Raw genomic sequence first — 24576 nt, 5'->3', positions numbered from 1 at the left:
TGGGTGAGTGAGTGAGTTGGTGAGTGAGTGAATGAATGAGTGGGTGAGTGAGTGAGCGAATGAGTGTGTGAGTGAATGAACGAGTGGGTGAGTGTGAATGAGTGAGTGAATGAACAAGTGGGTGAGTGAGTGAGTGAGTGAATGAGTGAGTGAATGAATGAACGAGTGAGTGAACGAGTGGGTGAGTGAGTGAACGAGTGGGTGAGTGAGTGAGTGAGTGAACGCGTGAGTGAGTGTGAGTGAGTGAATGAACAAGTGGGTGAGTGAGTGAGTGAGAGAGAGCCGTGGAAATATGTAACTTTACAACATTCGGTTTGAGATGTAGATGAGAAGAACAGAAGGTTTTGCATGCAACTACGCTGTGCTAGTTACCGTGGTCATATGCGGGACACTCAATTTGTTCAGAAAGAACAGTAAGCAATGGGAGCCGTGTATGTTTCTTACTGCATGCTATTTTAGGTTTGTGAGATGAGCCGGGGTTCCGTGGTTGAAACTTGGGAAAGCTCACCCTTGCCTCTGGCTTGCAGGTCACATTGGCATTGTCAAAGATGCCACGGAGACAACAGCCAGAGTGGAGTTACACACGAAATGCCAGACCATTTCTGTGGACAGATCTCGTATTGCGGTGGTAGGGTGAGTGTTCAGTGGACACTTTTTTCTCTTCTCTCTTTACTCTGCTGTTGGCGTCTGCCAATGGGGGTTTTGTTACCAGTAGCACTTGGTCCCTTGAATGCTGCTTTTTTTTTTAACCTTGTATGCTTCTCGTGCTCTGTTTTGCACAATTTTCTTTTCTTTCTTGCACATTTATATGCCTTGTTTCTGAAGGGCTGGGCACGGCACTTCAAGCACTGCTGTGTTTGGTGTGAAAGAAGAAACTTGGTATTTGTACTTAAACTTATATATATATATATATATATATATATATATATATATATATATATATATATATGTATGTATATATATATGAGAGAAGCCAACAGCCACAGAAACCAAGGGGCACAGGGGATTTTTAAATTTTATTTATTTCGTGCTGTTCACCGATTTAGATCATTACTGAATATATTATCGCTTAAACCTAATTGATTAGAAGAGCAGAAGAAAAAACAACCACATGCCGCCGGTGGGATATATATATATATATATATATATATATATATATATATATATATATATATGTGTGTCGCTTCAGAAATGCAAAGAAAAGTTTGTATCCCTGCTTCAAAACCATATTCCTCAAGTTCTGTGATAGGCAGGAAGGCACATTACCCTTGTTGCATTCCTTTGTGTCAAGAGAACCCAACGCATACATTTCAGCAAGTTTTCTTTAAATCATTTTCTTGAAAGCTCTTCATGAAAAATTTGCATAACGATTGCATAAGTGCTCAAGGAATTGCTTTGTATGAAATTAAATGACTTAATTAGAATTGGCACACAAATGTACATGTTCCCTGAAGATTTGTTGACTGTGACTACATTAATGAAATTTTTTTTTTTTTCAAGACCACACTCCCCCCTTAAAAAGCTACCTGTGGTAACAGCTAACATGATCCTCTTTTTTTTGTTTTGTGTTACCTCGCCAGGGGTCCCAGCAAAGGCGCGAGTGGTGGAGTTTCGACGTACAACAGGACTCCCATGTATGGCAGTGGCAGTCAGACACCCATGTACCAGAGTGGTTCTCGGACACCCATGTACGGGTCACAGACACCCCTCTACGAAGGTACGTGTCCTAGTTGGTGACATTATGTGTGCTTTGTGTGGAGTGGTTATTGCCGCTGGTCGCCAGGAATGCTTGCTGCCTTACTGCTTGAGCGACAGTCTTAGTGACTTGACGTTTTACATGCTGAAACCGTTCACCACTGATTCTTTCCCACTTGTTTAATGGTGTTCAAGAGAGCGAGACTGAAAAACATTGTGCTTGAGTAATTTTTTATTCTAGAGTTAGGCTTTTCGGAATAATTCAGTGCAGTTCAGAAGTCAGAATTGTTAACCACTTAGTGACATGAAGTAAGTTCCCAAACTAGCTTGGCATATAATTCACCTTAGCAGCTGTGTTAAACTGTATGATACATGAGCTTCATCTTTCTTTAAGGGGAGAGCGGGGCTAAAAAATCACGATTTTCACCATTAAAAAAACATTTTTAATTCTGCATTGTTATGGATCCTGATTAAATTAACAGCGCGATAAATGGAACAAGATGAGAAGAAACATGTAAAGACAAACACGGTGCTGTCACCAACATCGTCACCAACTCACCCAACAACTTACTTGTTGATTAAATTAAGAAACTTCTCACCAAGTTCGGTTGTTATCTACGCAATAGAGAAGAAGATAAGGAAATTTTTTTTCATGGGACGATGGTGCGCCTTTACCACCGAAAGCACCTGTGAATATGTCAAGTTGCAAGGCAAAGTGGGTAGAGAAAGCGAGTAGAAGCATGCATGAATTCAGATGGTTGGGGGAAACCAAAATGCACTCTTGAGTACCCCAATGATTCCGCGGAATCCAGTTTGAGAACTTCTGTTTTACGCCGATGTCGTCGTAGTTGTTGAGGGTCGGTGCCATTGACAGCTATCGCTGTAAAACGGTCTGTCCCACGGTTCCCGATGATGATGGTGCTGTGTTAGAGATAAAGTAAGTAAAGAAAGTGGGTTGAGGCGTGCATGAATACAAATGGTTGGGGGAAACCAAAAAGCCCTCTGAGGACCCCACTGATTCCGCCCAACCCAGTTTGAGAACTGTTTTACGCCGACGTCGCCGTGGTTCTCGAGTTTTGGTGGCATTAACAGCTCTCGCTGTAAAACGATCTGTCCCATGTTTTTCGATGATGATGATGATGATGGAGCTGTGTTAGAGATCTCCCCAACTCGTGGCTCACTGCTCTCTCTTTGCAGCGGGCAGTCGTACCCCCCACTTTGGTGGTGGCCAGACGCCCCTGCACGATGGCAGCCGGACGCCCGTGCACGGTGCCTGGGACCCGACGGCCTCCAACACGCCGGCCAGGCCCGAGCTGGAGGACTACAACCTGGACGAAGGCTCCCCGTCCCCTTCCTACCAGCCAGCCACACCGGGCTACCAGGCGCCAGAGACCCCGCAGGGGCCCTTCACACCACAGACGCCCGGCATGTACGGCTCAGACCACAGCTACTCGCCCTCCCCGACGGCCTACCAGCGTGAGTGGCATTGGCGCTGTCCTGTGGTGGTGTGTTTAGAGCAGCGCACTGAAGACACCCATTTATGGGGGACGTTGTTGGCAGAAAGGTGCTGTTCTCATTGTAATATTAACTTTCGGGCTTGTGGTATATTCACAAAAGTGAGCAGAACAGCAAGAGGGGTAATGCCCATGGTCTTTCCTTGCTCTTCATTATAAGCATTGTGTATTGTCTATTGCCCCCAGTAATACAAGATGTGCATACAGAAAGAAATAGAGCCTTGTACCTCATGAATCGAGTGACGTTACCAGTGTGGTCCCTTTTCTGCAAAAAAGCGACTTTGTCTGTGCTTGTGTGCGTGCTCACCTGTCATTTTTTTTTTTTTACTGATAATAGAAGTGAAGTCACCCCTTGGATTTTAATTTGATAAGCGTTATTGAATACTTCAATAATTCTTTTCTGGTTCTGGGCTGCCAGAAGTGAGCCTCACATTGCAATCGCGGTTACGGCTGTCTCTTCTGTGTACCAACCCTGGCAGGCAGCTTTCTAATCAGTTATCTTTAAAATAATCACCCTATTTATCTCCCATTGATGAACATCACAAATTAAAAAGAAAAAAAAAACCCCTATGCTGCTTGGCTTCGGTGACTCTCAGCTTCCGTCATGTTGCTCTTGCAGAGTTTCTTTTCTTTCATTGAACATTACACCTGACGATTAAAGTTACTCGTATAGCACTTTGGTTGTGGAGGCACCAGTGACTGTACTTTTTTTTGCTGGTGATGGGCTTTTGAGAGAGTGATGTCCATGCATGATGGTGCCTACGAAGTTTCACTTTCGCTTTTTAGGTGCACTGTCGATGTGTTGTGAACTTGTGACAACTGACCGTGAGATGTTAAGGGGGGACACTGGTCTTGAAAAAAAAATTTTTATTAATAAAGTCACAGTTATGAAATCTTCAGGGAATATGTATTTTTGTGTGCTGATTCTAAATATGTCATTTAATTTCGTGTAAAACAATTGCTTGAGCACCTATGCACTTTTTATGCTAGTATTTTGCAGAGAGTTTTGAAGAAAATTTGCTGTGGGAAATCGCTGAAATGTATGCCATTATGTTCTCTTGACACCAAGGAATACAATACAGTGGAACCTCGATTATACGTCCCCCGGTCATGCGACGACCCGCATTTTACGACGAATTTGTGCGGTCCCGGCAAAACCCCCATAGAGACAATGAATTAAAAACCTCGGTTATACGACGCAAATTTTAGAAGGACCCCGCTTCGTACGACGGCTGGCTCGTACCGTCCGTCAAAAAAAGGTCGTCAGCAAACGCAGGCTGGGATGTACTGTATTTTCGCGATTCTAAGCACCCCCCCTATTTTCGAAAAAAAAAAATTCTGAAAAAAAAAAAACTGCATGCGAATCTAAGCACCCCCGTTTTTGCGCGGAAGAGAGCGTTGCCGAGTTCCACCAAGTGCACTTGCTCTCTTTTTCGTCGAGCCTGTGCAGTCGGAGTCCTGAGGAGGCGCGGCCTGCGCGTTGTTGTTGCGACTGAGAGAAGGATGAAAAGGAAAGTGCACGGCCCTGCCTACTGGCTCGAGCCAAGCCACCACCGCTGCCAAGTGCAGATAGAAGAGAGTTAAAAGATCAGAGGAAAGATAAAGAGAAAAGATAAGACGGGCGTCCCAGCAACAGATGCGTCCGCCGGAGCGGACGCTGATGAAAAAACAGATAAGCGGGCGAGGCCGCGCTCGCCGAAGCGAGGACAGCGGCGTCCACGGCGCTTTTTGTAATGGAAGTAATGGATGCCATGTGCCCCCAGGATAAAACTTCCGACGAAGAGGAAGTGGACAACGATGCAGAGGTTTGCGCTCCCGTTCCTAGTTAGCGGACGTGTTGCGTTGCAGAGTGTCGACAACATCCGGCATCCGGCATCCGGCGCTTTGCTTGCGCACGCGACGATGTTGGCGACCTACTGCCGGACGTGGCAGCCCTTGAAAGAAAGTTGATGCGCCGAGGTTGGGCAAAGGTGCAAAAAAAAAATTACCGATTTTTTTAAACGGTAATAAAGATTTTTTTTGCGAATCTGTTTCAAACAAATGCTGGGTTTTGTCTTTTTTAATCTGATTGGCGTACTTGCCGCAGGCTTGAAGCCGGTCAACAGTTTTCGGCGCAAGGCCGAGCGCCACTGGCCGCATTCTTTGATTTTCGATTATACGACACCCGGATTATACGACGGTTTCGCGCGGTCCCCTGAACGTCGTATAATCGAGGTTCCACTGTAAGGGTAAAATTATCATCCTGGCTCTCATAGAACTTAAGTTACAGAGTTTTGAAGTTGTCGCCTCAGAAATGAGAAGGCAAGTGTGTATTGCTGTTTCTGAAGTGGCAGCTTCAGTTCCCTATTAGTCGAGTTCTACGACAGCCAGGATGATAATTTTACCCTTATTGCATTCCTTGGTGTCAAGAGAACCCAATGGCGTACATTTCAGCGAGTTTCCTGCAGCAAATTTTCTTCAAAACTCTCCGCAAAATAGTTGCATAAAATGTGCATAAGTGCTCAAGGAATTGTTTTACATGAAATTAAATGACATACCTAGAATCAGCGCACAAAAATACATGTGCCCTGAAAATTTCATAACTATGACTAAATTAATAAAATTTTCTTTTCAAGACCAGTGTCCCCCCTTAAGATGTTAGCATCTCTCTGCACTTGCTTAAAAAAGTCAATGCTGTGGAGTGAAAGCTGGTAACAAGTGGATATTCAGTCCAGCGACCAAATGATGCAGGCATGTGACTATGAGCTGGTTTAAAGTGCTTCTAACACCACCATGCCACACCATGCCTAATAGCAGGGATTTCCCTCCAGTAATACCCCTGTCAAGCGGGCAAGTTAAGTGCACTTACGGGGAGTGCGCTTCGGCATCCCGAGTGACACTTTGGGCTACGCGGTGCTAAACGGGAAAGCAAAGTGCACTCGTAGTAAAAAAAATGGCGTCAGAAACTGAGGGGAATTTCTCCAGAGGTTTATGGAAAAGAAAAAGGACTGATAATAATTGATTGCTTAACGCGATAGCGCAAATAAAATGAGTAGCAACAGTTTTTAACAATGAAAAAAAAATTGAAATAGAAGAAAAGCCATGAACAGCCAAGACTATCCAGAATTGCGGCAACAAACAAGATGACGGCGGGCAGCGATGTTCATCTGATCACGTTCCCTTTGTTTTGTTGCTTCACTTGTAGCTATAACGAACAAATTTTTTTCTGAAAACAGTGTTATAGCGTGTAAAATGAAGTTGTAAGTACTTTTTATGCACTATACATGTTTTGTCTTTGAAGTCGGTGCTGGCGAGGCTACGCACTCAGCCCTCAAAGTGTGGCCCGTGAACGCACTCCTAGCGGAGTGCACTCTCCAGCGAGTGACACTCCGCTTCCGTGGTTTAGATGTGGCAAAGTGTGCTTGCAGCGAGTGACACTCTCCGTAAGTGCACTTAACTTGCCCGCTTGATAGGGGTGTAAATTGTTCCTGCAGTACTAGCTTCCTCGGTAAGCATGTGTTGTGCTGCGTTGCTGTTTCCAGCGTCCCCCAGCCCCACCGGCTACGTCACCACGCCTAGTCCAGTCACCTTCCAGGCCGGCACACCGTCCCCGTCCACATACGGCGGCTACAGTCCCACCACCCCGGGAGCTCCATCACCATTCAACCCCCAGACTCCCGGTGCCGGTGAGCTGTACCCTCGTGCTTGGCTTTAAGAGCGAACTTTGCACTCGCTGCATCGTGTTTTGCACGACCAGGCCTTTAAGTATGTTTAGAGCTTCACTTCTGCGGTGAAAGGAAACAAGAATACTGTTTGGGATTGGATTTGAGCAGAAATGGGGATGTGTGTGCGTGTGTGTGTGTGCGTGCGTGTGTGTGTGTGCGAAGTATTAACATATACTACAGGTGAAGTATTATTAACGTATGAACATATGAAGTAGTATTAACACACACACACACATATGCACGCATGCACGCGTGCGCACACACACACACACGTGCGCGCGCGCGAAGTATTAACATATACTACAGGTGTCAGCTGCGGAGAGCTATGCGACTAGCTTGAATAGAGTTCTTGGAAATTAAGAACACTTCGATGGGCCGGGTACTCTGGAAACGTTGAAACTATTCTGGCTTGTTTCTAAAAAGGCCTGCTTAGTGCACTTGCCTTCTGTAATTGCAGTCAATGCACCATTACTGAATCTCGCTTTACTGCGTAGAAGTTTATTCACGGTATTAAAAAGAATAATGTTCTAACATTCTGTGCCAGATTTGGCAGTCCCTTCATGCCAGATTTTGCAGTAACTTTTGTGCTTGTATTCAACTTTTCACTTTACTCTGCGTGTCCATTTGAAAGGCGTTTTGCTCTGACTGCGTTTTGTCTTTCGGCCGTCAGTGTCATGATTTGTCGTGCGGGGTGTAGGCCTCGTCAGAAGGCGTGCTTGTTAGCATCTTTTCGGGGGCATATAGTGTAATGTAGCCTAATAAACACTACTACTATGACTATTACCACTACTATGTGGTCATATGTTTCGGCAGAAATTATTTTCATTTGCACCCTTTTCGTTGAGTTTGTTTAGAGCGGTTTCCATCGCTTGTTTCCTATATCACGAATATTACTCAGATGCAGAAGCTGAGTGCTTTCTAGAAGTTGTTTAGGAAGTTGTTTGGGTCATCCATATTTCTGACAGCAGTTAGCTGCTATAAAGAGAGGGATTTTCCGAAGAAGTTAGCGCAAAAAAAAAACGGATAAGGGACAAAAAGAAAAGACATTCACGAGCACTGAGTGAATGTCTTACGTGTCCTTTCTTTCTGTCCCTTGTCCATTTTCTGCGCTAACTTCTTCGGAAAATGCTTCACCAACTAGCCCGGCAGCTTGCTTTCCTGAAAGAGAGGAATCTGTCTCCGAGAAGAACGGTGGGGATCAACAAGTTGGGCTGTTAGAAAGCTCTCGGAGTTGCCTTTGGATGGCTGCACAAACTTCTCTGGCCGTCTCCTCCGCGCAGGAATGGAGCAACTCTCCATGGAGTGGCAGACCATGGACCTGGAGGTTCGCATCAAGGACACGCACGAGGGAGAGGGCCTCATTGGCCAGACGGGCGTCATCCGCGGAATCTCGGTATGCGTCGGCTTTACCGCCCTTCTTTTTCTTCTCTCCGCTGCTCTTTCGTCCTCTAAGCCTTTCTTGACTTGTGACCTGTTATGCTGCAGTTGTAACAAACTGGTTCATGTCATTTACTGGCAGAAATCTTTTTTTCGAGAATGTGTTTTTCCTTTTTCCATCCACTGCGGTCTGGTCTTGTGCCCGGAGGAGGACACTGTGTAACTATTGGTGTTAGTTCTTTGCTCTTCAGAGGGGAAAAAGTGACCAGAGTTGTTTCTCTCCTGTCAAAAACACATCCTTAAAACACCCTGTGTAGTCTCTTCAATTGGGTTTTCATAACTGTTTAGGGCAGTGTGCAATGGCTGCTACCAAAAGTTTATGCGAGGTGACTTGATTGAAAATGTTTTATTCCTTTGCCTCCAAGGTGATTCCTTGAGCTTGAATGGTACTTTGCTTGAGATTAAGGAGCATATTGCAGCCTCATTGTACATTTAGGCTGCATATAGTATCTGTTCCAGGCTGCATGGAAAGGTGATAATGAAATAAGATCGATTTTTTTTTCGCTATTATCACTTTCCTTAAACTTTTGACTAAAGATGTATTTACCTCTATTCAGGAGGGTAGTACTGAGTGGCTTCTGGTTTTTGAGCATTGTTCTGGGTTTTTTCTCTTCACTTTTTTATTTTCTTTGCCAACTGCCACATCCTATTCTGTTGTCATGGCCTGTTGCAAGGGGCCAAAGAAATTATGAATATGCTGTCCTTCAGCACATCACTGATTGATGCTCTCCACGGACAGTGAGTCCGGATAGAAGGAATGCGGGGTCTTGTCACAGCACACTCAGAATCAAATCTGAGGTACCCCGGGATCTTTCTTTTTATTTTTTTTCTTTAGAGGGGGCGGGGTTTGCTGCAATGCCACTGCAGCCACTTCCTTGCTCCCAGGAACTTGCAAAACTGGGTGTTTTCCGCAGCCTCTGAGTAGCTATGAGCAATTTTTCTAGTTCAATTAAAAGAAGTTTTTCCCAGTCAGCAATCTATTGCCTTTAAACGTTAGGCCCATTGTGTGTGCTGCATTTGGTGTGATTCTTGGAGAGGTCTCGATGGAGGCGAAACGCAAAAGGCGCCCATGTGCTGTGTGATGTCGGGGCACGTTAAATATCCCCAGGTGGTCGAAATTATTCTGGAGCCTTCCATTATGGCACCTTTTTCTCTCTTTCTTCTCTCAGTCACTCCTTCCTTCCTTCCTTCCCTTACAGTGTGGTTCAGGTGTCCACCTAGATATGTAAGACAGTTACTGCGCCATTTTGTTTCCTCAAAACAGCTATTTCCAATTTCCATGCCTGTAGTACATGATGTTGCATTTTCGTTTTTCGGCTTGATTCCGATTCATTTCTGTTTCGCACTCTTGTAATTTTCTGAAAATAAAATTATTGCCGCTGGCCAGAGTTCTGTATCGCAGAGAGACTGTCTGTGATGCTCTATGGTGGGAACCCTCTTTGACTGTGCTATACACACTAAGTCGTGCTCTTTCCCTCCCCGTTTCCTCCTCTTCCAGGGTGGCATGTGCTCAGTCTTCCTGCTCAAAGAGGACCGGGTGGTCAGCATTCCGAGCGAGCACCTCGAGCCTGTGCCACCTTCCCTGCGTGGCGACAAGGTCAGTCCGTTCAAACACTCTCTAGGAGTCGCAAGTTAAAACAAAAATAGAGAAAAACAAAAGCCAGATGGGGGTGGGGGGGTGTAGGTAGAGAGGTACCAGAATAAAGAACTGTGTCCCCAAAGTGAAAAAAAATTGCACCGGAGGCACCCGCAGTAGTTCCTGCATGTCCCCTCCCTCTTGGACTGCCAGTGTTGTTGCCCTGGCAAGCTCTGTTCTTGTCTTCTGTCTACGACAACACAGTTCCTGAAAGTACAGAGAAGTGTATTGTGTCATGGGTGTCCTGTATAACTTGCTATAAGCTTGCTAGATTGCAGTTTGACCTTCGTGTCCTTGCAAACTGCTGGCAAATGGCCCCTTTTAGGCGTCTTTGCAGGCCACAGTTTTTAATGAGCAGTATACTTAGTATCTACATTATAATTTATTGTATGACATCAGAAACTTTCAAAATTTCCAGTATTTTGAGAAATGAAAAGTTTACCATTTACAGCCTGGACAGTGCTTTACGTGGGAATTCTCATGTGAAATGTTGATTTAGCATTATCTCACACCTCGTAGTTTTCTCTCTAGCAGAAGCCAGCGAATTGCATAGGGCTGTGAACAATTTCGGATAACTCCGTTAACCCTGTTGTAACTTTCTCCCACCTTAGGTGAAGGTGTTGATGGGCGAGGACCGTGAAGAGACGGGAGAGCTGCTCAGCATCGACATGCGCGAAGGCGTGGTGAAGATCTTCAGCAGCGGAAAGATCACCATGCAGCCACTGCGGCATTTCTGCAAGATCCACGAAAACTGAGGGGCCGTCTCTCTCGGTCGTCGTCATCCATCCGCTTTTGTTGTCCAGAGTCGGCTTTTCGTTTTCCGCAGTGTTCTCCACGACCGACTCTCTTGCCATACATTTTTTTTTTTGTCCAGGTTGTTACGAAATGTTTGGGAGCGTATTGAAGGCCAGGAATGTGCTGTTGTAAAGTGAAAAGTGGTGTTGATTTTGTCGCTCGCAGTTTCGCCGTGTGTTCCTCAAGTGTCGCGTGGCTGCCATGTAAGGACAGTTCACCATGCCCTACCTGCTGTAGTGTATACATATACATTGTATACATTGTGTGCTCTATATGTATACATATAGTGTATATATTGTATACACTATGATATATACAATATCAGTACAATATATACAATATATCACATGATATGAGTGTGATATGTATATATATTGTATATTGTGTACATATACATATACATTGTGTATGTATATTGCATATGTATATGTACACAGTGCACACTCGGCCTTCCAGGAGACACCTGAATTTTTCCCAGTATTTCTAGTTTAAGATCGCTGACCATAGTAACAGGCTATGATGTATATCGTGACAGTATATCTGATGTAGATGTTGCCAGACCTACATGTGAGCACAAGCTGGAGTTAGAGGTGGTTCTGGTCATTGCCGCGCTTCTGTTCTTTTTCACTGTCATCACGGTCTGTAGAAGCAGGCACGTTTGATATCACAGCAGGGCGGACGCTCCCCCTAGTGATAGATATCCCCTGTTTTGCACCAGCTGTACAGCTGGTCTTTTGAGGCGAATTTCCTGATCTTGTCTCTCCCCGTCAGTGTCCAGTCTGTCAGCCGAATTGATCACGGGCTATCCCCACCACGTTGCGCAGTGATAAATGTTTTTTTTTTTCTGGCATTCCTCATCGCCACTTTCGTGCTGGCATTGACGGTCACTGCCACAAATGAGCTGTTGGGATCAGTTGAGAGAGTAGCGGCAAAGCTGTGCACTTTCGTGGACGCCTTGTTTGCCGCACATGAATTGCTCAAATCTTGGTATAAACAAAAAGAGAGACAGGCTGCAAAGGTGCCGGCAAAAGTGAAGGCTCTGTAGATCAGTGTTTGAGGGGCAGAACCGCCTTCCTACCGCTGCAAAAAGAAGTGTTAAGGGGGGACACCGGTCTTGAAAAGAAAATTTTGTTAATTTAGTCATAGTTATGAAATTTTCAGGGCACATGTATTTTTGTGCGCTGATTCTAGCTATGTCATCTAATTTCATGCAAAACAATTCCTTGAGCACTTATGCACTTTTTATGCAACTATGTTGCGGAGAGTTTTGAAGAAAAAATGCTGCAGGAAACTCGCTGAAATGTACGCCATTGAGTTCTCTTGACACCAAGGAATACAATAAGGGTAAAATTATAATCCTGGCTATCATAGAACTCGACTAATAGGGTACTGAAGCTGCCACTTCAGAAACAGGAATACACACTTTCCTTTTCATTTCTGAAGCGACAACTTCAATACTCTATAACTTAAGTTCTATGATAGGCAGGAAGACATTTTCACCCTTATTGTATTCCTTGGTGCCAAGAGAACATAATGGCATACATTTCAGCGAGTTTCCCACAGCAAATTTTCTTCATTAGCTCTCCACAAAATACTAGCATAAAAAGTGCATAAGTGCTCAAGGAATTGTTTTACATGAAATTAAATGACATATTTAGAATCAGCTCACAAAAATACATATTCCCTCAAGGTTTCGTAACTGTGACTACATTAATAAACATTTTTTTTTCAGGACCAGTGTCCCACCTTAACACCACTGTGCGAATGCAAAATGCTTGGTGTGCACTGCTGTGGTGTAAGCTGTACTGCATGCGAATGGCACAGCTTTGGCCTTGTGGCTTGTTTTTGATCTGTCCAGTGGATCACTGATGTTGGTCTAGCTTTAAAGACCAGGAAGACCGTGAAAGGTGGCTTTGAAGGTTCTCCCCATTCTGTATAGATGTAAAGCATGTGGGGTATTGTAAGCGCACCGCTGCGGAACTCAAAAGCAAACCATGTTGCCTGAAGATTTTTGACAAGGGCTGTACATGGTGTTTGCCAAAGGCGAGGGACAAAACGGCAAAGGCGAGCATTGCTTGTTTCGGGCCTGCATGTGTCGGTGCTCCACTGGCATACTTTTTTTGGTCGCTAAAGAATGGAATTGTACAAACTTGACGAGTTGGCGTAAAGATGTGCTACTAGTGATGAGGTGTGCTATGTGTTGTCGCGCCATATCAGAAGCGAAAACGAACTTGAGATTGGTGTGGAATAAAACACAGTGGTGTGAAAATTCGCCATACCCTGTTTTTCGCACGAGCTGTATTCGTGGTTAGGAAAGGCAGCTGCTGCTGGTATTAAAAGCAAAATTGTGTATTTTGCTGGTTCAGTTTCAAGCTTGTCAAAACATGTTGCTGTGGCTATCACACTGCATGGTACTGTTTGGGGAGCTAGGTACAGTACCATCATTTTTGTTTACTTCTCGGGGGGGGGGGGGTGTGCTGTTGGGGGTCGTAATTTCATTTCAAGCTTTTTGTTCCATGCATTGTAGTTGCTCCGAGGTAAACCTGTTGTCTAGTTTCTCTCGAGCTCACAGCTCCATTTTGGGGCCAGTACAGCTGTCTGTATGCAGCCATAGGTCTACATTTCAGGTGTGCTGGGAGTTTTATTTCCGCTGATGCAGTCAGGTACGTGCCATTTTTTTACGGGTTTTTGTACGATACGAATCTGAAGTGAAAAGGCATTCGAAATAAGACCGTTATGCACAAACGGAAAAATCATAAGCAGTGCCAAGTTACTGAAAAAAACTTTGAACCTTCTCACCTTCGATCAGGATAAAGAACTAGGAGTTACAGCTATATGCCATCCTTTTCTCATTCCCCATACGTGCTCTGTGAATGCACCATACCTCATAAGTGCGTGGCGTAAATTGACTGGTGGAAGAATTTACAATTTACAGTTTATAGAATTCGATGATTGTAGCCGAGCCGAATGCTTGAAACTTACAGGTTAAGCTTGCGAAATTTTTTTGGGCTAGGGATTTGAAATGGTGATGTAATCACCGACTAAAGGGGCATCGGCGTTCAGGCTTCTCTGCAGTGCACAGCGACACAGGCAGAGGCCCCAGTGATTTATTTATTGGTACATACTGTCAATCCCATATGGGATTATAACAGGAAGGGCATAAGTTGAACAGTCTAAAGCACAATAAGGCAAGCAAGCATAATACAAAGGTAAACACTCAGCGTTGTGGGGGTAAGATGTTTAACAAGAACTCAAGAATAGAAGTAAAGGGGTATAAACTTTCAAATGGACGGAACAGAAAACAGTAATCATGGAACAGAACAGACACTGGAAGCCAATGAATCAATATTTTAAAAATAATAGTCAAAAATGGAAGGTAATGCAACGGAAGAACATATAGAAAAGCGCACACAATGAACACGATTTGTTCCTGACTGGAAGGCGGGTACATATGAAAAAGTACGTCAAGCATTTATTCCGTACCCAGTTGGTGTTCGACGAGGGCTACAAAGGTATTTAATGATGAGCAGCTTGTGATGGTTGCGTCAAGGGTATTCCATTCGCGTATGGTTGGTGGGAAGAATGAGTGTTTAAAGCAGTCGGTCCGGAAAGTGTACTCGTTTAAAGTATGAGAGTGCTTATGGCGTGTGGGCCTGGTATTTGTAAAGGATAAATATTTGGAAGTGTCAATATGCAGCTGATTATTGAGCAACTGGTGCATGAATCTAAGACGTGCTAGTTTGGCTCTCTTCTGCAAGGTAAGCATACCAGCTTTATGGAGTAGGTCAGTTGGTGAGTCAGTTTGGCTATATTTATTAAAAATGAATCTGATGACGTGATGAAGTGATGACGTCACGTACGGAGGCGCTAAGTTTCCAGCGAAGAAGTGGTTGTTTCAAGGATTAAAAAGAATGCCGTCGAAGGTGAAGCTCATGAAGCATTGCTTGGCGGCATCGGAAGACGCATGGCGGCATGTAGACGAAGGCAGCGGACATCTGAAATTTCGCCAGTTTTGACGTCATCACGAGTTTCCCCGCAGTCGTCCAGCACAGTGAGGAGAAGCCTGAAAATCGTGGTTTTAATTGGTGACTGCATCGCCATTTTAACTGCTAGCGCAAAACTACTTTGCACGAATTACTGAGGAGCTTCTCGAGTAACCTCGAATTGTCAAAAAACCATTTCACCTTCCCTTTAATGTGATGCTGGCAGGAGAGAGGCCAAAATGTATTGATTTTTGTGTGTGGCTTACAGTTTGGGCTCTTGACTGGTATAAACACAGTTTATGGTGCTTAAGGACTTCTTGCGGAAGTCAGTGATAGTTATGATGAGTAGCATGATGTAGCAGAGTCAGTGTATAGTGATTTCCTCTCGACGGTTTCTACTACATAAGTTAGCATTTCAAGCATGAAGGAAATTGCTTTGAAAGCTAAGAATATCCAACCATGTGTAAGGAAATCACAAAAAACATGTCTGCACAGTTCTCAGCTTTCACTGTGCAAGTTCACAAGACTGATGTAGCTGTGTCTGAAGATTATTTCAAGCTAAAGGATGCCAGAAATGCTTTCAGATAAGAATAATGAACTGATTGTAATTACTCTTGTGTGCGTATTTGTACATTTGAAAAAATAAGCTTTGCAAGCTACTTTCAAGCGCTGCTTGCTTTGGAGTCATTATTTGGATTCAAAGTAATTTGGTCAAGAACAGTTTCGATGAAAGGGAAAACTCGGTGTCTTATGGTAGAGACAGTTAAAAGACCATTGACCAGGGAAGGTTAACAGTAGAAATAAAGAAGGCGGCATTTTAGTACAGTGCTGAAAACTACACAAGACACCTGTTGCTTCAAATGGGAGTTTTTTTTGTTTTTTTTAGAGCGAAAGCAGTACTTCACTAGGTCTAACCGGCTCATCGAGTTTGTGTGAAGCTTGACCTTGGGAATGACCTGGGCCAAACTATAAACTATTACTGCTACTGGGATTGGAACCCGCGGCGGCACGAACAGATAAGCTTTGCTGATCGCTCCACGAGAGCACTATGCTATCGCCGCAGCCGATCACGGCACTTGTCAAACTAACGTACACTCCTGCTGTGCATTGCACATCGCCGTCTTTACTAAACCAATACTACTATCGAACTAGTTCATATACGCACTCTGGCACTGTGCATCGCACATCGTTGTCTTCATCAACTTACACTGCTATCAAATTTGTGTCGTCGACAGGCGTTCAGACGAACCAGCAAAGCAGAACAGTGAGCCTACAGAGACCTAGAGCACTAGGCTATCGCCGAAGCCAATTACGCGTCGCGTTAAACTGCAACACATTCTCGCGCTGTGCATTGCGCATCGTTGTTGTCTTCAGCAAATACTACTGTTCAACTGATATCATCGCCAGACGCGCTGACGACCTAGCGAAGCAAAGCGATGAGCCCACAGAGCCTGAGACGCCGGCAGAGCTGCTCTCAAATTTAACATTAGGGAGAATCTTAATTGTCCTTAGATTTTTTTTTAAGGCTCATAATCCATTCTCATTCCTGTCATGCCTCTGTCTATAGAGTTATAGACAAAAGTAAAATACGGTGTTGGGCTAGTTGATTGCACATACCTTGAAGTAGATAGCCAGAAACAGACGACCACAGAGAGGGAAAAAGACGCAGATAAACGCTTGATCTGTGTCATTTTTTTCATCCTCATGGTCATCTGTGTTGCACTATTTCACTTTAAAAAGGCGTCGTGGGCAAAGGTTAATGGAATGCGGGCTGGCGGAAAAATAAATCTGATTCTGCGTAGCCGCGCTGCCTAGGCAGCGAGTATTAGATACTTTTGGCAAGTACCACCCTCTGCTACCGTCTACTGTAACCGCGCGCCGCCACTGCGCATGCGCAGTTCGTCCCTAGGGCGCTAGATGGCGCTAGGTGCCGGCCAGCTGCGCGCACGCCTGCCGCGTCGGGACCAATCGGCGCGTGCGCACTGGCGGTGCGCTGTAAACGGCAGCGGTGGCGACACCTCGCTGTGCTAAAAGCCTCTGGTCCTCCCGTACGATCGAGCATGCATGTCTCCTCATATGCTTTTGGGCTTCTCATATCCATGTCTGTAAAGCTCTTGCTTTACAAACATAGAGCCCAATTAATGGATTTACCGCTCAAACGTATGCCATAGAGGACCCTTGCAGCAGCTGTGGAAGTCCCAATTTCTGAGGAGCTGTGGGGACCTGAGTGCCTGCCACCTTCTAGAGATTTGGAGCCACAATACAGGGTATCCAGCGCATTCCGTGTGGGCTGTACATTTTTAAAATTTTGACCAGGGCTGTGTGTACCGCCCTTGCCAAAGGTAACCAGGCAATGGGGTTTTCTTCTCGGCCATATAGTGGATTTCTTAAGGCACCCCTAAAAACCAAAATGTCTCGAAAGGTGAGGACAAGCTTTCTTGATCGTTACCTCACACATATTTAGAGAGTAATTGATGCCTTAAACATGGCTAAGAAACAAACTCCGTCGCCTTTTAGTACTTTTTGACGAAAGGAAGTGGCGCAGTAACAGTTCCATTTCTCGGTGGACACCTCAACCGCGCCGTGAGGGAGGGGAGAAAAGTGGGAGTGAAAAAGAAAGAAAGGGGTGCGGTAGGGGAGTTTTCCTGAATAATTTCGATCAACTGGGGATCTTTAACGCGCACTGGCATCGCACAGCACACGGGCGCCTTTTGCGTTTCGCCTCCATCGAAACGCGGCCACCGTGCTCGGATTCGAAGCCGTGTACGACTCCGTTGCCTAGTTGCTTTTGACAAAGACTGCACATTCCAAAGACAGGTGGCAGCGCCTCCCAGCCCCTCGCTCACACAACAATCTAGAGCTGGCGCAGAGGTCGTGGCTTACGCGTTCAGGCACTCTGGACATGCGGAAAGGGGGCGACTGACGTAATCGGATCTCATTTCGCTTTCGCGAGCTTTTCCTTCCGCTTCTCGTCCACTGCCACACCGTGCTCGCATTTTTCTCTTTTGCCTCAGTGGCGCAGCCGTTGTTGCTGTCATGTTTACGTAACACTACGGTCGCACAAGAAAGAAAAAAATATTGGAGGGGGGCACTTAAGCTCCGCCTTAATGGTATGACGCGATAGACTAATAGGTTAATCCCCATATATGCAGAAGATTCATAGATCCCTGGGAATCGTCACGTCTGTCCTAGCGCGTTGGTGCATCGGTTAAGCGATGCGTCACTGCCCTGCGATGGCAGGTGCTGCCTTCGGTGAGCCTTGTGTGACTCAGGTTGCTCTTCCCGAGCGACCAATCCCTAATTTAACTGCCACCTGCCACAGCGGGCAGTTAGCTCACTATCCGGTGGGGGGGAAGGTTGTGATGGCGCCTCAAGGTCACGTGACCTTATAGGTGGCCCACCTGCCTCCTAGGTTGCTCTCTGGGAACCACCTGCCACAGCCTTGCCCGAGATTTTTCGCTCACAACCCCTACAACACCGACAACGCCGACGCCGGATTTTCTAGGTAACGGGGTCTTTAAAACGCTGTCGTGTTAAAACAGTTAACTCGTATCTGAATACGTTTAAAAGTGGCATAATATGAGAGACAGCTGTTTTGTTCGCGCCAGCTGTCCACTTTGCCACTCGATCCCACTTAGTTGGGGGCGAGTCATATGTGTCCGCACCTACCTCCGCGGCGGTCGTGCATTTCAATGGAGTGGGGGATAAGGACCTTTGTTCGCCAATGAAAATCGCACCGTAAAAACGGGTTAAGAAATAGTAACAGCTAGAGCCTTAAAAGTAAATAAAACGCTGTAAAGGGACAGCTAACGCTACGCCCACAAATACGTAATCTGCTCGGTTTACTTCCGGTTGGCACACTCGTTCGCCCGCAGCGGTCAGACTAAAGGGAAGGCAAATGACGCGATACCGTCTGCAGTCCGCACGTGTACCCGCGTACCTACCTGCTTCGTCTACGTACTTCATTGCAAATTTTTCCGGCAGTTACAGGGTGTGACGTTGCATGGAGAGCCAGCAGAGTGCCTCACTCATGACGTCACGCAAGCAATACGACATCGTTAGGCAGGATTCGCCTGAGGAACTGGTAGCAGACGTAGCCGCAAGCCGAGGGAATGTGAATTTGTCAATTATCTGCCCGCTTTTACTTACTAGTTCGCGTTATGAATTCTGAATAAATTTTACACACTGCGCGCATTTTATAGCCCCCTTCAAAACCGTTTCATGGGCCCATTAAAGAACCTCAGAAATACGGAGCCCTCTACTGTAGCGCCTCTTTTTATTTTAATTTTTTTTCGTTTCCTTATTTATTCCCTTCGTCACGGCGCAGTTTAGGCGTCCACCGAGTAGTGAGTTACTACACATTTCCTTTCCCTTTACCATTGTGCAAGGAAGGAGTGCCTGCAATGTGGCTTTGCCGCACTATGGGTCATCTTGCGGCAGAGCCAGCTTTGCCGAAGACGTTTTGCTTCGCACTGGTGGCCCAGGGCGACATTAACGGTGCACTGAACTGAATTCTGAGTTCATCTTTTCATCGCGGGAACTCTATCTACACGCTTCGAGCATTCTTAGAAACTGAATTATTATCCTGTGTGGCCGATTTCACTATTAAATCGGATAAAACGACCCGGCTCCCGCCATTTTTTTAACTCGCCTCGGAGAGTGGGAGGAGTCAACTAATCTCCGTGCCACACGGACAGATTTAATGCCATTAAGTGCTTACTGTCTTAAGTTTTAATGGCATTCGTGCGGTGCCACACGCATAAATTTATGCGGTGCCACACGCATAAAAAGCCTTACTGCCATTCGCGACCTACTGAGTTCGTCACAACTCCTTCGCCCGTGCAATGCGTACTCTCGTTCCCATTCCACACGCAGAAAAGCATGCAGCTTTGTTAGTAACAACTGCCTAACCAGTAGGAAATGGTTAATTCTTAACTTTCAGTCAGATGAGGCATCTATACCGCGTTTTCGATGGGAAGAGCGCCATTTTAACCAGCCTTTTTGACAGGTAGTCTCGACTTGTGTGCTGACATGGGAGTTTTTGGCTACTTTTTCGACTTGTAAAGCAGGAACAGCCGTATTTTCTGGAAAATCGTTTTTACATTACATTTGAACAACATTCGCGATATATTGTGCTCATTAGCAATGTTTATATTCAGACGAAACTTTTGACTACCTTGCAAGCGTTATTGACATCGTCACTTTCGATAATGACATTAAATGTGGACGTGTAGCGCTAACTCCGAAAATAATGGCATTAACAAACTTAAGCCTTTAAGCATTTACTGCCATTTCTTGTGCGCGTGTGGCACGGGTAAAACATAGTTGCCATGGCCAAAAGCACGCGCGGAATGCCTTTCAGCCAATCACGTGGCGGCTTGCCGCTCTGCCGTAGGCGGAGTAATACGTGGAGTGATCTCCGAAAATGTGTGGTTTGCTGGCCGGACTATGTTGAGCCGGAGCAGACGTTAGGACGCATCACCCCTGCGGCCATGGGCGTCCGGAGGGGGGGGGGGGGGGGCAAGGGGGGGCGGCTGCACCCCCCTGGAAAATCACTCACTCGAACCGTGAGTGATGGCCGCACGCCAGGGGCGGTGGTGCGCTCAGTCAAAAGGGTAAAAGCAGCCCCGCATGGTCACATCTGCGAAATGCCGCGTCCGGGCGTGCGTCGTTCCGCCGTTTTCAAACCACGCCATCGTTAGCTCTACTGAAGGGCGACCTGTTCCAGACATACAGCGGCACCGGCGAGCATGTGTTTCGAGCCGCCTTGAGATGGGTGTCTGTTTCTTTGATCTCTAGAGAGATAGCGACACGGAGGCAGACAGTGCACGGGGCATCTTGTTTTCGCCTATCGTTACGCCGGTCACCGATGAATTCTTAAGGAGGGAAGGTAAAATCAGCCGTGTCTACCCCCGCTTTGTCGGGCTGCTCAGGGGCAAGCGGGCGATGAGTTGGCGCCGCCGCCGCTCGCTGTCTCCTCCGATCCACGGGTAGCGCAGTTCGGTAGAAGCGCAGCTTTCAGAATCTCCGGCAAAGGGGATTAGCTGCTTTTGTTCACGGCGACGCAGTCTCCCGAGGCGCCCCCACACCAGCGTTCTTTGCGTCTTCTGCGAAAACCAGCGCCTTTGGTCAACGCAGCCCGATGGCGCCTGCCTGGCTCGCCTGTCACCTCTGGCTGGGCCTCAAATCACAACAGCGCCCATGTACTGTGCGTGTCAGTGCATGGTAAAGAGACCCAGGTGGTCGACATTACCTGGAACTCTGTACTACTCCATCCCTCATAGCCTGAGTCGTTTTGGGGCTCTGAACCCCATAAAAACACAAAAACAAATTTTCCGACTGGAGTGGCGAGTGTCCCTTCCCCTCGGAAGTTGCGCGGCGTTCCTTTCACCCCCAAAGTGCGCATTCGGGGATACTGCGGCAAGTAAGCCCTTGCACGTGTGCGCGCCTCTGTGTTTGTGCTTGGGTGTTTTTAGTGGCCGGTTGTCAGCGAAGCTGAGAACAACCAAGACAGCGGACGAGAAAACGACGAGCGGAGAGCAGTGTGTGTGCGGTTGCTCGACTGTGCGGATGCGCAAGCAAGATGGAGCGAGGTGTATGAAGCTGCGAGCGTGCATTTATCTTGTAAATAAGTTTTCGTTGTATATATAGTCATCTTTTGTTTTCAACGTACGCGTTCAACAGTTTTTCCAATCAATGTGTATGATGAGTGTGCACCGAGAGCGTGTAATGAAGCACAGAAGTGAATTTATCACACGTGTAATTACGCAATTCGCCCAGAAAAATCCGAGGCGCCTACAGTTGCTGTTCAAGGAAGACTGACTGAGTGACTGTAGTTGCGTGTTTGTGAACATATTGTGCTGTGTGCTGGTCATCAATCCGGGTGAGTCGAGAACCCGTATGCAGCAAAACTGAGCACTCTTCTCCACGAAGTGATATAGCATCTTTTTGCATTTTTATTAATTTTAGTTGTTTCTTCGTTGATAAACTCCAATGTACCTCTCCTAGCCGCGCTTTAATTTGCTGTTTGTAATTTTTCTTTCATGTGTGCATTTTGTTTAATTTTTATTTATATATAAATAAATAAATTTACTCCGCAAATAGCGCCTTTCTGCTACGAACATACCCCCCCCCCCCCCCCCCCCCGGGGCACCAACGGGCCCCCCCCCCTGCAAAAAATTCTGCGGACGCCCTTGCCTGCGGCAGAATACGAGGAGAAAACATAGTCCACTTGCTTAAACTTGTTAATTCGGTGATAAGTTCTCTGAACTACAAATGTAGTGGCTTGAGGAAACTATTACGTCACGTCCAGAAAGAGTAATAACAATTACTTTGGATGTATTCACGACTTATAATATTTTAATTGGCCATCAGCGAGTGATTAGGTTGAGTCTCCCAAAAACAAATAGTACGTGCTTATTAATGCGAAATCATTGTATTGCTCATCAGTAAAAAAATCCAGCGTTCCGTCCAAGAGGAACGGACCGAAAAGCCACGTGACCTCATGACGCCATCGACAGCGCCTATATTATCAGGAAAGAAAGAGAAAGAAAATTTCTTCTAATTGGGTTTCGAACCCAGACAGGTGCGAACACATCAGCTTCGCTGATCACGGAATTACAGTAGTACACCATCGCCACAGCCGAACACCTCGCGTGCATGCTTTCGCATTCACAGCGCGTAAGTAGTCTTTAGTGCCCTCTGTAATTTTGTTTTGTTTCTGTGGGCTTAATTAGTACATAAGTTGAGTGCAACTGAAGCTACTTACTCGTGGAAACCACCCAGAAAATAAGAACGAGAACGAATTTTTCCAGAACGCTCTCTATAGTAGAATACAACTTAAAAAAACAGCAGTTGCTAACACTGGGCCGTGGTCTGCGGCGTCCTGTATTACTCCGCTGGCCAATCGCAACAGTAAACGAAATCAGCTTTTTAATGTTTGACTATATCCAACAATCCGCGCATCAAAATTCTAGAGCTAATAATTTTTTTCTTGTGATAAGCTTCTTGTTTAGGAAACAAGAAACGTTTAAGCAGCGGACTACTTTTTCGTCGTGGAGGAATTCTGTGCGCGGAGGCTGAATGTGGGCGGAGCTTCACTGCAGACTTAAGTTGTATCCGACTATTGAACACGTTTAAAGGTGCACTAAAGAGCATTTCTGAAATATCACGTCACGTTCATGTTCTAGAAAGCTTGTACCGATCGAAAAATAGGTTGGCATCTGGCTTCTAGGGTGATGCTATCGACACCTCCACTGGCCACTAGCTGGGTCAATAGCTAAGTTGTGTTTTTGGCTGTTGTCGTAATGGCCACAGAGCTTGAAAACTGTAAAGAAGTGACGTAAAAACGTGTAAACGTAAGGAAGAAGCGCCTTTAAGAAGGCTTTGCCGCATAGTATTTTTGTGTGCGGCAAAGCCAGCTTTGCCGAAAACGTTTGTATTTCCTGCGAACTTTTTTTTTCACTGATAACTGGCGAGCTCAGAACGTAAATTTGGATTGTTTGTGTTATCCTTGTAAGAGATTAGCTGCGCTAATATTTTTACTATGGGCTGACAAAACGTTTTGCTGCGGTCGAAAATTGCAAGTGATTTTTAAATTTCTGCCCATGGAAAGACACATCTGCCTTATTACAGTGCTTGCAGTTTTTAATTGGTGAGCAAGCGTGAATAGAACCTGCTTCACGGCTAGCTTGAATGGCCTTCCAGTCTGGCCACCGTAACTGCAGATGTGTTCACTGCGAGGCTGAAAACTTTCCATACTAGTACATAGCGCTGCAATGTTGGTTTTGTGCACTCTTGTTCATTTCTTAAGCCGTTAAGAAGTTCTCCGAACACTGCCGTCGCAAGTTTCGAAAACGAAACACGACGCCCAAATAAAGACAAAGAAATCCGGTTAGTTTCGCTAGCAGGCGTCCAGAAGATTTGTACTTTTCCTGTACTGCCATTTGATCCCGTGCAAGGCGCTTCTTATGCCGTTCACAGGTGTCTACAACTTGGCTAGTAGCGGTTACTTTCCTTCCTCGCACATCGATGTCAGCATTGCTTTCTTGCTGTAAAAGCTGCGCGTCATTTTATGCTGTTGCACTAGTAAGGTTGCGGCCCCCAAAATCTGTTTGCGCAAAGTTCCACAACCAGTGAGTAAAATAACACGATGCAGTGAAGGCGAACACGTCAAGCAATCAAGACACCGAGGCTCGCACGCACTGACAGGACTAGCGCATTCATAGTGGGCATACCGGACTAGCCCCAGAGCTCGCCACGAAAGTAGCCAGCGTCACCGGGGGCGCACAATCGAACGCAGCTGACGTCACGTGCGCTGGCATCCTGTAGTTCCAGTCCACCACTAACGAAAGCGGTCTATTTCGGTAAACAGCAAACGCACCTTTGAGAAGCACCTGATGGGAGCAATCAAGCGTGCGCACCCTCTCTCAACCATAAACGATCAGGCGCATCAGAATTCACTTGCAACTATTATTCGTCCTGTGGTCAGTTTTTCTGCCCGCAGGTGACGCAACAATCATCATGCGTCCCATCATCTAGGGCCTTGGCTGCGATGAGCTTCGCAAAGTTTTTCGGCGTCCTGATCACGTCGAGAGGCGGCGCAGCAGCGCCGATACGGGCTCACGCAGGCCCGTGACGTCACAGCGTTAACCGCCCGGCGAGCAGACGACGCAGCGCCGTCGGAAGCGGCGAAATCGAACGCCTCTGACGTCACAATCGCGCCGCTGCGCCTGGAACGACGTGGGGGGAAAAGAAAGGGAAAGCGCGGTCGGAAAAGGGAACGCGCCCCGGCTCTCCGCGGAAGGCGGAAG

At 46.2% G+C, this 24576-nt stretch overlaps 1 protein-coding gene across 1 annotated transcript in view; it reads left to right on the top strand.

Moving 5' to 3' along the window:
- Spt5 (Transcription elongation factor subunit Spt5) overlaps window positions 1–12302 on the top strand; it is a 38912-nt gene extending 26610 nt beyond the window's left edge. Inside the window, exons 17-23 of the mRNA XM_089552849.1 lie at window positions 528–633; window positions 1581–1717; window positions 2893–3171; window positions 6731–6874; window positions 8194–8306; window positions 9849–9947; window positions 10598–12302. Coding sequence (XP_089408975.1) covers window positions 528–633; window positions 1581–1717; window positions 2893–3171; window positions 6731–6874; window positions 8194–8306; window positions 9849–9947; window positions 10598–10741 — 1022 coding nt within the window. The 3' untranslated portion in view covers window positions 10742–12302. The remainder of the gene's footprint in view (window positions 1–527; window positions 634–1580; window positions 1718–2892; window positions 3172–6730; window positions 6875–8193; window positions 8307–9848; window positions 9948–10597) is intronic.
- Window positions 12303–24576: the final 12274 nt, after the last annotated feature.

Source organism: Amblyomma mixtum, chromosome 1, assembly GCF_055824585.1.
Source record: "Amblyomma mixtum isolate Tamu chromosome 1, ASM5582458v1, whole genome shotgun sequence".
Lineage (NCBI taxonomy): Eukaryota > Metazoa > Arthropoda > Arachnida > Ixodida > Ixodidae > Amblyomma > Amblyomma mixtum.
This window is presented reverse-complemented; position numbering and strand designations above follow the sequence as displayed.